Here is a 16,012-nt window from a genome sequence, read left to right on the forward strand (position 1 = left end):
AAAAAATGACCAATTAGTCAGAAAAAGATTGAAAAATACCAACAGCAATAAGAAATATCGAATAAAGTAGGTAGAATATAAATTCTGACTGAAACAAGCCAAAATCAGTTGAGCTCAAGCTCCAGGTTCCACTCAGAAAGAGCCGTAAAAAAGAACTGACCTAACTGTCACCTGTGTTGCATGATGGGAGCAGGTTTCTCCTGGAGGCCTTAAAGGCAAAGTGCTCAGATTCTCTGAGGCCTTAAAGGCGATGTGCCAGTTTCCTTTTCTGTACAGGGATGTTCTTTATTTATACAGCCTTCTTTAGTCTAATTACCTGTCATTACCTGTTTTCTTTGATGAAAATCTAAGGTTGTTTTGCGGAATGCAATTACTGTACATGTCCTCCTCTTACATTATATGTTATGGGTTATTTTCATACTAGAGAAATGCATGTAATTCTGGCTTTCTTAGCCTATTGGATATGTTTTGGGCTGCATATTATTGTTTATACTTGTATATGTGTGTAGTTTTTTCATACTATGTACTCCTTTTCTACTATATACACATATATATGTATTATGCTATATGTTCCGGGTTCCCACACATGGGCGGAGATAATTCAGCGCTTATGACTATTGATGAGTATTCCCCGGAAGAGAAAAAGGATTGCCCTCTTGCGCCGCACATGGTGCTGTACGTGCTGATTTTCCAGCGTGGGACAAGCACCGGGTGCTAAAAATCAGCGCAATCCAACGCACTCTGCTGCTTGCGGAACTCCACGTAGCACAGCATATTTTTTGAGTCACTTAGTGGAGATCCACATAGCAGAACTCCGCCCATGCCTAGTCATAACAAGGAGTCTGACTGTGTCCACGTTTTCCTGTGCACCCTAGATTTGCACATGTCTTTGAATCACCAACTCCTTCTCTATTGCAGGGCTCCTTCACCATCATGGGGGTGATGAGTGGGCCTTTGCTTGGCGCTTTCATCCTCGGCATCTTCATCCCACCCACAAATACCCCGGTAAGTCAGTAGGTTTGTTTTCACCACTCTAAAGCTTGTTTATGTATTATGTAAGTATGTATGTGTATATATATTTGTAAAATGAAGAGCCAGAGAGAGAGCAGTGGGGACCTGAACAAGGGTGGGAACCCCAAGTTACGACTCAGGATTGTGTACAGCAAAACTGGATGTTGCAGGGCGATGAATCTTACAGTGCGCAGACGTTGCATCCTTTGAAGAGTCGCATCTTTAACCCCTTTATGAACTGCAGCAGGGGAGGAGCATTTCTGATGCTGGGATGTTGTTCCAGATTGTAGGGTGCTATACAAAGAAGGCTAGGCTTCTGTTTTACTTTGAGTTGCAGTTTTTTTCGTGATCCGGCGATGTACTCGCATGTGGGGTGGAGTGGTCCCTCAAGTGTAGTTAGTCCTCCGTGGGTCAGAAGGCGCGCTGTAGAGTCTATGATGACTCTGAGAGAACTACTGTGGTTTTCGGGTGGTTGCAGGCATTGTGTTCATAAGAAGTCAGTTTCAAGGAGGAAAGATGTCACATTCTTCTGGAGATGGCAACATGGTCTTTGAAGGCAAGGGCAGTGTCTGGGGTTGTTCCCATTGATTTGTCAATGGATGCCATCAACGAATTTCATTTTGGGAAGCCAGGCTAAGCTGTGATGTTCTGTTCTACTGATCATGACAAATTCTGTCTTGGTCAGGTTCAGCTTGAGGTAGACAGAGGAGACCTAGTCAGACTTCTGGGAAAGCCAGACTGGATTCAAGAAGATGAGTTTGCCATGGATGGAGCTGTGTCTGAGTTGTGCTACTAGAAAGGATGTAAAGTGACCATTCTCGGTTACAGTACATGTCAGAAAAGCATTAGCAAAAAGATCATCGAACAAAAATGTTGCGCCATTGGGTACAGATGTTATATTATTAACTCCAATGGGTGATCATTTTGTAGACAATGTTTAGGACACAATAGTTCTGTCAGATAATATTTTGTTTACAATATTCTATACCCAGACCCCCATTAGAAACTCCTTCCTTGGTAATCAGTTTGAATGACAGAATCCAGAGAAGTGTGTGCCAAAACATCACCTTGACGGCACGCAACACAATATTCTTCATCTAACCAATGTCGGAAAACGCTCCTCTACACAATTGTTTCTGAAAGATCCGACACACAGACTGAATTGACAAGGTTTCTTTACATCTTGACGTAGGCACAGATTTACAAATGTAGAAATATCAGTCATTCAGAAACCTATTGCACAATATTTCTTTTTTTTCTCCACGGGCACAAAATATTTCCCTGTGGAAAAAACCCATTCCTTTGCATCTTCGCCATTTTGGGAGGCGCCCTTTGCCCATAAGCACCCTGGAAAGGGACTTACTCCTGCCTTTGACTGGAAAACATCTTTCACAATTTCTGAGGTGGAAATGGACCAGGAAAGAAGTCTGGAGCATCCACAAACCCTTGAGTTGGTGGGTGTTCCCAAACATTCCTGAGCATCCAGGCCTTAGGCACGTCTTGTCCCCAGCCCCAGAGTGGGATATAGAGAGGCGTAATATTACACCATTGTTGCACAATATTATGCATGGGTAAATCCATCTTAAGGTGCAAGTTCACTGTTTGTGAATTGAGTGCTCTCGTTATTAACGCCATTGGTACATGTGTCGAACGTACATGTGCATATGGCCCTGTGAATCGGTCCCTAACAGTTCAAACACATACGAAGTCTTCGAAACCATTGTAGAAAGACTGTACGAGATGGCCACTCACTTATGTTCTGTGGGGCTGTGTAAAGGGTCAGAGGGCACATCCACCAGTACAAGCCCACCTAAAAATTACATTGAGCATTAAGAGCCATTGCATGCAAAGACAAGTGCAAAGTGGGCAAAGTTTGCCCACCTTCACGGAAATTTCAAAAAGTAAGCAAAGGGTGGCAGATTTCTCTGCAGGTTCAGAAGTCTCATTTCATTTATGAACTGACCAAGGTCCCTGAGCTCACAGAGCCCTCCCACGGGCTGGGCACATCTATTGATTTATTATGAATCCGTATTCTTGGGGTAATCACAAGTACTAGGTTCTCCACATTTCTCACAATTTCTGTTTATATGGCACATATGTCGTTTGCATCATGTGTGATGGTGGAGGACTGGGTCTGGATAGGAAAAGTCCCGGCTGGGCTGTGAGGCGGGATGTGTGCCACGGTCCCTTAAGCTGCACTCGCAACATTCTCTGCTTGACTTTACAAAAAATGCCTTTTTGTGTGTAAGAGCATCTCACACAATTTCCCTGGCTACGAGATTTCAAGCATAAGGATGAAAAAAATCACATTTTGACACCACTGCTTGGTGCCAGAACAATCTGCCTCAGATTGGAAAGGGAACATTCAGTGATTAAACTGAGCTAGAAGTTGCAGGTGGAGCCCCCAGTTCTCATTCTTGGGGACATGGAATTATTTTTCTTCATCAGGCTTTGACCTTGATTGAACAAACGAGAGAAAAACGCAAAAGGGGGAAGTAAAAGGAAGAGATAGATGGACAAACAGTGACAATGGGGGAAAGGAGAAGAAGGATCTGCCGCAGTGCTTTAAATGGGAAAAAAAATAGTGAAGCTACTCATTTAAATGTGGCGAGTGGGCGGGGCTAGGGGCGTGGCCAGTGGTAAGACAGGACTTCTATACTAGTTGTAGCACATACCAAAACACATGGGAAATGAATTTCATTAACAAAACAGATTGAATTGTTTCACAAAACAAAAGACAAAGGCAGTGATGTTAAAGCATTTCCTTGTTTTGTAATACATGCAGCTTGAATACTGTTATTTGTTGTTACTCTGCACAATACTATGTATTGTCGAGCAGAAAAATGTGCACACACAAAGCATTCCACATATTTCCTTTAATATTCCCCCAAGAGTGTGCCGATGTTGTCCCTCTTTTCTCTCACAAGTAAACAGACAAACATAAGCAGACACTCACACAAAAGAATCGGTGGGATTAAAGCCATTTTAACCTCCTTACCTCCAATGGCTTTCTTAATTGCACTGTCACCGGGCTGTCTCGATTCCCTAAAGCACAGCATGATGGTGAACACCAGGATATTATGCAAATGAGCCCAGCTGAATAGTCCAGCGGGGGCTCGGCTCAGGGCTACAGAACTGTTTTGACTGTCATAGACAACTTACCAGCCCTAGCAGCCAATGCACCTATCCTTTCATGAGTACCGGTACTCTCCGCGGCAGTAGAGAAGTGTTGGTACTCAGAGTGATAAAAATAAGAAGAGTTGGTACTCAGTACCTGTGAGTACCGGCCCATTTAAAGCACTGATCTGCCGTAGTCCCCGTGGTAACAGGGAGGCATCTCACTAGTGTATCAGCATCCTTGTCTCATTCTGTCCTCTCTCCTTTCATGCACAGGGCGTCTTCACTGGTCTCATGGTGGGGCTTACGCTCACCCTATGGGTGTCTATCGGGGGGTCCATCTACCCACCCTCAAACGAGATCATGGGGGTGCTGCCCACCCACGCCAGCTTCTGCCCACAGCGTAATACCACCAACGGCAGCATCATTTGGGGCCCTTTACCCCCGAAAAACTACACAATGTCGCTGGAAAGGTAAGAGTGGAGAATGTGTGTGGAAAATGACTGCACTTTACTCCTGTGGCTGCGCCGTCTTCTTTGCACAATCACACAGTTGGATTCAGTGCATTTAAAGATTAACAACAGTAGTGACTTGTGTTTATGTAGTCCAAAATATTGCACTTCTGCCACTTATAAGTGTTGTGTGTAAGCATGGGTGAATTTTGCGAATCTGGCGTTCGCGAATTTTGCGAATTTGCGAACTCGCAATCCGCAAAATCCGCGAATTCTCGCGAATTTGCGGATTTTTTTTTTGTGTTCGCAAGGATTTCTGCCAGTTCGCAAGGATTTCTGCCAGTTCGCGAGGGTTTTGTACCAGTTCGCAATTGCGAACTTACATGTCGGCTCGCAGCGGTCACGATTATGTTGTTTCTACGTCTGGTTCATCATCACAGGTTCCCAGCACCCTCTGTTTCACCCCTGCCACCCTCTGTTTTACCCATGCCACCCTCTGGTACATCAATGCCACCCTCTGGTTCATCATCACTGTAGATTATGGGGGGAAAAAGCAAGCACACCTGCCTGCTTCAACTGACATGAATTAATTTGGGGTTGATTTATTAATGTGTCACTGTTTTAAAATTCCAGTCTGGCACCTGCTTCTTTATCTGTAATTTGCTTTCTGTTGCAGTGCAATTTTTTTTTCCAGGACCTTTGTGGCCTACTTGTAGCTATTCTATGAGCCTGCTGTGAGGGTCAGAGCAGGGTCAAACAATTGTTGCAACTAGCAACTGAACTCTGGAGGGGCCCTTGTCAGGAAGCACTACAGGGAATGGTTACTAATGATGAGTTTGAACTTTTGAACCTGCTGAATGCTTTCACTATTGCAAAACTCGTTTTTCTGCAGAACAGCATTACAGCAACTGTAATGTCCCAAACAAGCTTATATGAGAAAGTTGATTTCTAATCCAAAAGTTATCCAAAGAAAATCAAAAGGCCTCAAATCCAAAAAAGTGCAGGCAAATGTCAACCTGAGGAGTTATTCTGATAAAAATCATCATTTTCAGAAGGTCTATGCTGCTTGCTAGTAGATTTCTTGTGCAGAATTGCAATTTTTGTAATTTTGCAAGTGCGAGATTGTTGCTGCCCGCCGCACCTACATGTTAGCAATTGCGAACTTACACCGCACGCCGCAAAATTGTATCACCAAGAAAAAAAAATCTGCTGCGTGCGAATTTGCGGATTTTCGGTAAATTCGCGAGCGTTCGCGGATTGCGAATTTACCGAAAATCCGCAAAATCCGCGAGCGGAACGGATTTTCCGCCCATGCTTAGTTGTGTGTAGGAGATGTCACTATTACACAATGTATGGTACTCTTTGAACAGTCTGCATGCACTCTAGCGTGTGGACACAGTCTGAAGCAGGGCTCTTTTAAGCTTCACCTCCTTGCCTTCTGCATGCCCTGTACCCTCTCCGCAGGGCCAGGGCGCCTGGCTCTGGTCTCAGAGTCCTTTGCACATGCCAATCATGAATTTGTTTCACCCCGATGGACGGCTCTGTCTGCTTCACCAGGAGTCTAACCAAGGACATCTACCGACAGAGGGAAACATTCAGCTCGCTCAGCCATCCTCCCGGCGCGCTGAGCTACTGAGGGAGTGCACGCTGCCTCTTGTTTCAGCCATTCTCCTGGCACGATGAGCTACTGAGGGAGCACGCTGTCTCTTGTCTCAACAATCCTCCCGGCACGATGAGCTACTGAGGAAGCACGCTGCCTCTTGTCTCAGCCATCCTCCTGGCGCGATGAGCTACTGAGGAAGTGCATGCTGCCTCTTGTTTCAGCCATCCTACCGGCATGATGAGCTACTGAGGGACCACTGGCTGCCTCTTGTCTCAGCCATTGTCCCGGCACGATGAGCTACTGAGGGAGCGCGTGCTGCCTCTTGTCTCAGCCATCGTCCCGGCGTGATGAGCTACTGAGGGTGCGCCCGCTACCTCTTGTCTCAGCCATCCTCCCGGCACGATGAGCTACTGAGGAACCTCACGCTGCCTCTTGTCTCAGCCATCCTCCCGGCACGATGAGCTACTGAGGGAGCGCGAGCTGCCTCTTGTCTCAACCATCGTCCCGGTACGATGAGCTACTGAGGGAGTGCACGCTGCCTCTTGTCTCAGCCATCCTCCCGGCACGATGAGCTACTGAGGGAGCACTGGCTGCCTCTTATCTCAGCCATCGTACTGGCATGATGAGCTACTGAGGGAGCATGCACTGCCTCTTGTCTCAGCCATCGTCCTGGCATGATGAGCTACTGAGGGAGCACGCGCTGCCTCTTGTCTCAGCCATCCTCCTGTCAGGATGAGCTATTGAGGGAGCACACTGCCTCTTGTCTCAGCCATCGTCCCGGCACGATGAGCTACTGAGGGTGCGTCCGCTGCCTCTTGTCTCAGAAATCCTCCTGGCATGCTTATCTACTGAGGGAGCTTGCACTGCCTCTTGTCTCAGCCATCCTCCCGGCACAATGAGCTACTGAGGGAGCGCGCCCTGCCTCTTGTCTCAGCCATCCTCCCAGCACGATGAGCTACTGAGGGAGCACGCACTGCTTCTTATCTCAGCCATCGTCCCGGCATGATGAGCTACTGAGGTAGCACTGGCTGCCTCTTGTCTCAGCCATCCTCCCGGCACAATGAGCTACTGAGGGAGCGCGCGCTGCCTCTTGTTTCAGCCATCGCCCCGGTGTGATGAGCTACTGACAGAGCGCGTGCTGCCTCTTGTCTCAGCCATCCTCCTGGCACGATGAGCTACAGAGGGAGCACTGACTACCTTTTGTCTCAGCCATCGTCCCGGCATGATGAGCTACTGAGGGAGCATGCACTGCCTCTTGTCTCAGCCATCCTCCCGGCACAATGAGCTACTGAGGGAGCACGCTGCCTCTTGTCTCAACCATCTTCCCGGCACGATGAGCTATGAGGGAGCACTGGCTGCCTCTTGTCTCAGCCATCCTCCCGGCATGCTGAGCTACTGAGGGAGCACACTGCCTCTTGTGTCAACCATCGTCACGGCACGATGAGCTACTGAGGGAGTGCACGCTGCCTTTTGTATCAGCCATCCTCCCCGCACGATGAGCTACTGAGGGAGCGCGTGCTGCCTCCTGTCTCAGCCATCGTACTGGCATGATGAGCTACTGAGGGAGGGACCGCTGCCTCTTGTCTCAGCCATCCTCCCGGCATGCTGAGCTATTGAGGGAGCTCGCGCTGCCTCTTGTCTCAGCCATCCTCCCGGCACGATGAGCTACTGAGGGAGCACGCACTGCCTCTTGTCTCAGCCATCGTCCCAGCACGATGAGCTACTGAGGGTGCGCCCGCTGCCTCTTGTCTCAGCCATAGTCCCGGCATGATGAGCTACTAAGGGAGTGCACACTGCCTCTTGTCTCAGCCATCCTCCCAGAACAATGAGCTACTGATGGAGCGAGCGCTGCCTCTTGCCTCAGCTATCCTTCCGGCACGATGAGCTATTGAGGGAGCAAGCCTTGCCTCTTGTCTCAGCCATTGTCCTGGCATGATGAGCTACTGAGGGTGCGACCGCTGCCTCTTGTCTCAGCCATCCTCCTGGCACAATGAGCTACTGAGGGAGCGCGAGCTGCCTCTTGGCTCAGCCTACGTCCCGGCGTGATGAGCTACTGAAGGAGCGTGCCCTGCCTCTTGTCTCAGCCATCCTCCTGCATGCTGAGCTACTGAGGAAGCTCGCGCTGCCTCTTATCTCAGCCATCCTCCCGGCACAATGAGCTACTGAGGGAGCGCCCGCTGCCTCTTGTCTCAGCCATCCTCCCGGCACGATGAGCTACTGAGGGAGCGCCCGCTGCCTCTTGTCTCATCCATCATCCCGGCGTGATGAGCTACTGAGGGAGCACTGGCTGCCTCTTGTCTCAGCCATCCTCCCGGCACAATGAGCTACTGAGGGAGCGCGCCCTGCCTCTTGTCTCAGCCATCCTCAAAGCACGATGAGCTACTGAGGGAGCACGCACTGCTTCTTATCTCAGCCATCGTCCCGGCATGATGAGCTACTGAGGGAGCACAGGCTGCCTCTTGTCTCAGCCATCCTCCCGGCACGATGAGCTACTGAGGGAGCACTGCCTGCCTCTTGTCTCACCCATCCTCCTGGCACAATGAGCTACTGAGGGAGCGCGCGCTGCCTCTTGTTTCAGCCACCGTCCCGGCGTGATGAGCTACTGAGGGAGCATGCCCTGCCTCTTGTCTCAGCCATCCTCCCGGCACGATGAGCTACTGAGGGAGCGCCCGCTGCCTCTTGTCTCAGCCATTGTCTCTGCGTGATGAGCTACTGAGGGAGCACTGGCTGCCTCTTGTCTCAGCCATCCTCCTGGCACAATGAGCTACTGAGGGAGCGCACCCTGCCTCTTGTCTCAGCCATCCTTCTGGCATGCTGAGCTACTGAGGGAGCGTGCCCTGGCTCTTGTCTCAGCCATCCTCCCGGCACGATGAGCTACTGAGGGAGCGCCCGCTGCCTCTTGTCTCGGCCATCGGCGTGATGAGCTACTGAGGGTGCGCCCGCTGCCTCTTGTCTCAGCATTCCTCCTGGCATGCTGAGCTACTGAGGAAGCGTGCGCTGCCTCCTGTCACAGCCATCCTCCCGGCACAATGAGCTACTGAGGGAGCGCGCCCTGCCTCTTGTCTCAGCCATCCTCAAAGCACGATGAGCTACTGAGGGAGCACGCACTGCTTCTTATCTCAGCCATCGTCCCGGCATGATGAGCTACTGAGGGAGCACTGGCTGCCTTTTGTCTCAGCCATCCTACCGGCACGATGAGCTACTGAGGGAGCACTGGCTGCCCCTTGTCTCAGCCATCCTCCTGGCACAATGAGCTACTGAGGGAGCGCGCGCTGCCTCTTGTTTCAGCCATCGTCCTGGCGTGATGAGCTACTGAGGGAGCGCGTGCTGCCTCTTGTCTCAGCCATCCTCCCGGCATGCTGAGCTACTGAGGGAGCACACTGCCTCGTGTGTCAACCATCGTCCCGGCACGATAAGCTATGAGGGAGTGTACGCTGCCTCTTGTCTCAGCCATCCTCCCGGCACGATGAGCTACAGAGGGAGCGCGTGCTGCCTCTTGTCTCAGCCATCCTCCCGGCACGATGAGCTACTGAGTGAGCACGCTGCCTCTTGTCTCAGCCATTGTCCCGGCACGATGAGCTACTGAGGGAGCGCTTGCTGCCTCTTGTCTCAGCCATCGTGCCGGCATGATGGGCGACTGAGGGAGTGCACGCTGCCTCTTGTCTCAGCCATCCTCCCGGCACGATGAGCTACTGAGGTAGCGCGTGCTGCCTTTTGTCTCAGCCATCCTCCCGGCACGATGAGCTACTGAGGGAGCGCGAGCTGCCTCTTGTCTCAACCATCGTCCCGGCACGATGAGCTACTGAGGGAGTGCATGCTGCCTCTTGTCTCAGCCATCCTCCCGGCACGATGAGCTACTGAGGGAGCGCGTGCTGCCTCTCATCTCAGCCATCCTCCCGGCCCGATGAGCTACTGAGGGAGCATGCTGCCTCTTGTCTCAGCCATTGTCCCGGCATGATGAGCTACTGAGGGAGCATGCTGCCTCTTGTCTCAGCCATCCTCCCGGCACGATGAGCTACTGAGGGAGTGCACGCTGCCTCTTGTCTCACCCATCGTCCCGGCACGATGAGCTACTGTGTGAGCGTGCGCAGCCTCTTGTTTACTGTGGATCACCACCTGCAGAGGAGAGGGGCAGCAATACAGAGCCAAACTCTGCAAACACCATCTTCTAAAGGGGAGCAGAGTCCCCTGTGTGGTATAAACACACACGTGCAACACATGCACACACACAAATACGCACTGATGTCCAAACTGTGCATGTCTTTTGTTTTGTGTGACAATGAAGATTGCTTTTATGCTGCCTGTGGTACACTTGACTTTTGTTTGTGCGATGTTTGCCGTACTGCTGCGTGTGCTTTGATGGGTTATGTGTGTTTGTGTGTGATGAAATCTTGCACTTTTGCTGCATTTGCAGCTCCTGGCCAATGAATAAATGATACTTGCAGTGTTGCTTTCTGTAATGCACCTGTACTGTATGTGATTTAAGCTTTCACTGCTACTGCCTGTGTTGCACCTTCCTGTGTGTGAGGGGAGCTTGCGCTGCTACCTGTGATTCACCTGTCCTCTGTGTGAGGGAAGGTTGCAATGCTGCTGCCTGTACTGCACTTGCTTTCTGTTTAAGACAAAAAGTGAATTTCTGCTGTTACTGCTTTCTGTTTGGGTGAAGCTTGCAGTGCTGCTGCCTGTAATGCACCTGTCCTGTATGTGAGTGAAACTTGCACTGCTACCTCAGGTACTGCACTTGTATTCTATTTGAGTGAAGTTTCCAGTGCCATTGCTAGTATTGCACCCGTCCTGTGTGTGTTGAGCTTGAAGTGCTGCTGCCTGTGATGCGCCTGTCCCACGTATGAGAGAAGTTTGTACTGCTGTGATTCACCTGTCCTGTGTGTGAGGGAAGGCTGCAGTGCTGCTGCCTGTACTGCACTTGATTTCTGTTTAAGGAAAGCTTGCATTGCTGCTGCTACTGCTTTCTGTTTGAGTCAAACTTGCGGTCCTGCTGCCTGTACTGCGCTTGCTTTCTGTTTGAGTCAGGCTTGCGGTCCTGCTGTCTGTACTGTGCTTGCTTTCTGTTTGAGTCAAGCTTGTGGCCCTGCTGCCTGTCTTGCACTTGTTTGAAGGGTAAATGAAGCAGTCAGTTTGCAAACAAATCTAAACCAATATAACTTAATGCCTCATGTCTGTCTTTCTCTGTTGAGACCAATATATTACAAATCAAGGTGAAGATACAGTGCCCTCCTCTAGCCTCTAGGTTTGCGCTTGGTCAGTCTGGTAGGGATATGGGCAAAGAGTGGTACAAGGGCTCACATGGACATAACTGGTCCGATGCACCTTGAGACTCTGGTCAGTCGTCACAGTGGTGCCGGGCGGTTCCCTTTTTAAAATCTATTTCTATTGAGTTCATGTTAAACATCAAAGTATACAGAACTGTACTAACTATCACAGAACTGGGAACATTGTCATAAAAGCGGAATATGCAAAGGAACAGGCACAGCGGCTGACTTGCACTTAGGATAGTGGGGGAGGGGTCCCCGGCCGGATACATCTTGCAGCAAAGGGTGCATAAGTATACTTTGTGCCAAAGTGTTCCCTTGAGAACAAATTCTAGATCTAATCTGATTCCTACAAACCTTGGTAAATATCTCATAAAGGACATACAAGGAAGCAGTGATTATGTGTGCGATATTCACATGAACTTTATTTTTTATTGAGTCAACGTGCCTCAGATTGAGTGTAATGCATCATACCACGAGGAAATGCCTGCAAGAGGAGTGCCTTCAGTGTCAGAGAAATGCTCCATGAGGACTGATTATATTAGAACACAACCTCTCCGATCAGACAATATCATCAAGACAAACCAGGACAGATTACTATCGTTTGAGAAACCTTGGCTACCTGATGAACAAAGAGTCAAAGAGAAGATACCGAACTGGAGGAAAAAAATCTCAAAGTGTATTTGTTCTGCCACCACTCCAAAGACGCAAATATAATGAATTGTATTAGAAAGCATTCAATATCTCTAGGGAAAGTGATAAAAACGATGTATGTCTTGGATAAGATATAGCGGTCATAAAAATCACTTACCGAAACTAAAGGGAATTAGGTTTCTAAGAGACCAGGATAATAAAAGAGAAACTTGCTGTGATAGGTTCACAGATATGAACATGGCTGAGTCCTGCAGTGTCCTTAAGAATATCTTCTTCTGATGGGGAAAATAAAGTGTAACTGCTGCTCGGGCTAGGGCCCAACTTCTTCAAACTGTGCGCAAACATCTTATTTTTGTCAAAACTCTATTCTAATTGATTTTGGAATAGTAGTTGTTTTGAAGAGTGTGTTCTCTTTATTAGTATATCCAGTGTTGAATGTACGGAAGGATCCAAACGTTTGGTGGATGAGTTGTCTGTTTCCCAGCTTTTGTTAAAGTAATATGTGAATAACAAAAGATTCCCAATTAAAGGATTTATGAATAAGGTACACTGAAGAGAACAAATACTTTTACATAATTTAGTTTGGATGGTTGTTCACTCATTTTATCTGGATACACTGACATTCTGGCATAGACTTAGATCTTCAGGATTAGCTCTAGAAACCTCAAGTCCGTAACCTTCTTGAGATGTCGTGATCAGAGCTATGTGGAGTTGAGGATGGCTTGGTAGCACATAGATATATTGTGCCAGTGCTCTCCTGTGGACACATCTGAAAATCCCAGTTGGAAAATTTGATTTTCAAACGTGTTTTGTGCTATGATTACATAGACAGCTAGCTATTCATTTTATAAATACCCTTGAATGACCACTCTATGTTTCTGAAACCAATATTTGGTAGGAAATTTATTTGTGACTAAGTCACTAAAAACCACATAAGAAGTCAATTAGTCTGGAGGGCCCGCCTCGCTTCCAAACACAGCATGTACTAAGGCGATCTTGCAAGGAATAAGCAAACTATAAAGTTTGCTTGCAAAGTTAACAACTCTGCAGTTCATGAAGTTTGAAAACTTTGTTGACGTTACAGAAACATTTCCCATATAACCGTATTTTGCAAGAGACTTCTCCTGCTAACTCCATCACAAACTCGATTTTTATTTAATTTTCCCCACCAATTTGGTTTTAAACCTGTCCAACCTTAGCACACTGAGGCGTGCAAAGTGTTGCTAACAGTTTTACTATTCTGCAGAGTAAATTGGAAGGGAGCTTTTTGTTATGCGTTCAATGGGCTACCCAAGAGGGTGATTTGGCTGTATAAGTAATGTACCATCAGTGCTTTTCTACAGACCTCAATTTCCCATCTGGGAGCGCGTACAAATGCTATGAGGGCCAATCGCATGGTCGTGGTGGTTGACTTCGAGACCTAGCGACCTAGACGTTGAAGAAAGGGCAATCCATTTTCGAAGCCACCCTGCCAACAGGGAAAGATCCTAAGCTAGTGGATGCCCCATTTCTGGAGGAGAAAAAGCCAAAGACGCAAAAACCTTCCGGTAGACATCCCAGAAAGGCTGGAGGCAGCGGAGAGGGTCAACCTGGAATAAAGCACAAAAAAAAGGACTACTAGTAAGAACAAAATGAACTAACTAGGAGCGTGTTCACAGAACAAGGAGGTTTGTGACGCCACCCTGACAAGGTCTAGCAACCTTATATACTGTTAATTGTCCAGGAACAGGAAGCAAGTAACAGGAAGAAAACAGCCACCATCTTGGATTGGGAGTTTTCACCATAGGAAAGAATAGATGAGGCAGCATCTTGGATTGGGTTGTTTAATAGTTCAAGATGGCGCCACCTGCCCAGAACGTCAAAGAAACCTGCCTGCAAGTGTGCATCCTGAACTGCACACCACCCTACCAGTGCGTTAACAGAAGCTCTCACAACGCTCAGAGTGCGGCGCACCTGACAATAAGTGCCTCAATACAAAGTGCCAAATTTTTGTCACATGTCTGAAATTTCACCACAATGTGCATTTTACAACTTCATTTGTAGGGCTTTCTCCTTGGAAAGAAAAACTCAAAATGTTATGTTATGTTATGTTAATATAAATATATAAAGCGCATTATCACCCAGGGGTCTGTAAGCGCTATCAGCGGACGTCCAACACAAAAAAGGAGCATGTCATAGTAAAAGCTTTAAAAACGTATCTGATATTACTTAACAGACTTAGTCAGCCTCATGTATCCTATCTCTTGCCAGCAGAGGAATGATTGCAACACACAGGTTGGCCAACAAACAATGCCTTTCTCTAGCCTATGAGGCACATGCTATCTCGTAAAGCTGTGGAGCAGCATCTGATGCTGAGTGCAATCAGACAATCACTAGAATCATTCAGTCTTGAAGTTTGAGACAAGCAAAGAAATTTGACAGCTTTGAACCTCAACTTTTTATTGAATGCCAAGTCACTTCGTGTCACAGTGCACACCAACCTCACCCTCAAGGAACACATTGCCCAAAAAATCTAAGACACTGTTTCTGCCAGAAAGGGACTTCAGAGCTGCTGTTGAAGCCCCTGTGCTCTTGCATCTGGTGGTGGTCATGGCTCGCTCCTTGGCCTCCCAGGCTCCAGCTAGCAGCTCTTAAGAGAATTCTACACGCCCCTCAATTTTCAACCAGGCTCTGCAGAAATATGATCACGTCACCCCGCCCTGACGGACCTCCATTGGCTTCCCTTGCTGATCAGCTCCATCTTCAGTCCAGCTGCATCATTTACCAAGTCACCACAGCCAGCGCCCCCACTTATTGTGCAGACAAGCTCGCCGCCTCTAGTGGCTTGCAGCTCACCTGCAGCGAGGACGCCATCAGATCGCAGACTCGGAAGTGTAAAAAACTTAAAAGAAGAGAGCAGGGCTTTTCCGTCTATACACCCAGGTATAAAGGTGGTTGCCCGCACTTATCACCGGCTACAGAGGGTGGCTGTTGTGTGCGTTTCTCCGCGGTTCCGAACCAGATATGTTCTGCCGCTTTATCGCGTCGTGCTTCCCCTCCTGTACGCCGGTGTTTCAGAAATGCATTACTCTATGAATTTCCCCTTTCTTTCTAACCACTGAACACGCTTTACTGCACCTCTCTTCTATTTTTGCACGCTTCATTTGGGGTAACCAATATGATTCGTACTGAACAAAAGCCCGGAAATGTGTGGCTTGGTTGACCTAGAGATAATGGATTAAAATTGCTCTTGGTCCGATATTGGTGCTGTTGCCTTCTTATGTTTCTTTATGAATATGTGCATATATTGGATAGAGCAGATTGATTTGTACATGCTCCAAAATATGTCTAACTAATGAATGCTGACTGATTAATTTAGTTGATGAAGTAGATAGGTCTTGGACCACTGTTTATTAATATCATATGATACCCGGGTCCAGTACCTTTGGGTTACCCCATTATATTAATGCTTACCTTTGATAGGAAGATCATTTAAAGCCAGGCAGACATTAGCATCGCTTCTTATTGCTCACATTTGTGCAACTGCTAGCGACAGAGTGGCATACCCGAATATTTTCAGCTCATGCGCAAAATCGCGGCTGCAGTATTTCCGGAGACTATGTAACAAATCAAAGCACTTAGGTGTAAAATGCTGCTTTGTTCATATTATGCACTTTTCCTTTAATAACAAATCTGCATTTCTGTGCCATTTAATCCAGTATTTATTTATTTAAAGTTTGGCAGAGAACCAAGCATACTACAGCACATTTGGTTGTGTGTACTGCTTTCAGATACAATTAAACACAATTTATTATTTCTACACACATGAGCTTATTATCAAGAAAAAAGTATCAAACCTCAAGCAAAAAAATCCAGTACAAAGCATCATATATGTTTTGGGGGGTATTTTTGATGTTCTTGCCCAG

At 47.8% G+C, this 16,012-nt stretch overlaps 1 protein-coding gene across 1 annotated transcript in view; it reads left to right on the plus strand.

The window, feature by feature from the left end:
- Positions 1–16,012, plus strand: part of SLC5A5 (solute carrier family 5 member 5) — a 103,348-nt gene that overhangs the window by 78,693 nt on the left and 8,643 nt on the right. The window contains exons 12-13 of the mRNA XM_086946802.1: positions 919–1,005; positions 4,405–4,601. Of these exons, the coding sequence (XP_086802928.1) occupies positions 919–1,005; positions 4,405–4,601 (284 nt within the window). The remainder of the gene's footprint in view (positions 1–918; positions 1,006–4,404; positions 4,602–16,012) is intronic.

The sequence above is a fragment of the Lissotriton vulgaris genome, chromosome 12, assembly GCF_964263255.1.
Source record: "Lissotriton vulgaris chromosome 12, aLisVul1.2, whole genome shotgun sequence".
Lineage (NCBI taxonomy): Eukaryota > Metazoa > Chordata > Amphibia > Caudata > Salamandridae > Lissotriton > Lissotriton vulgaris.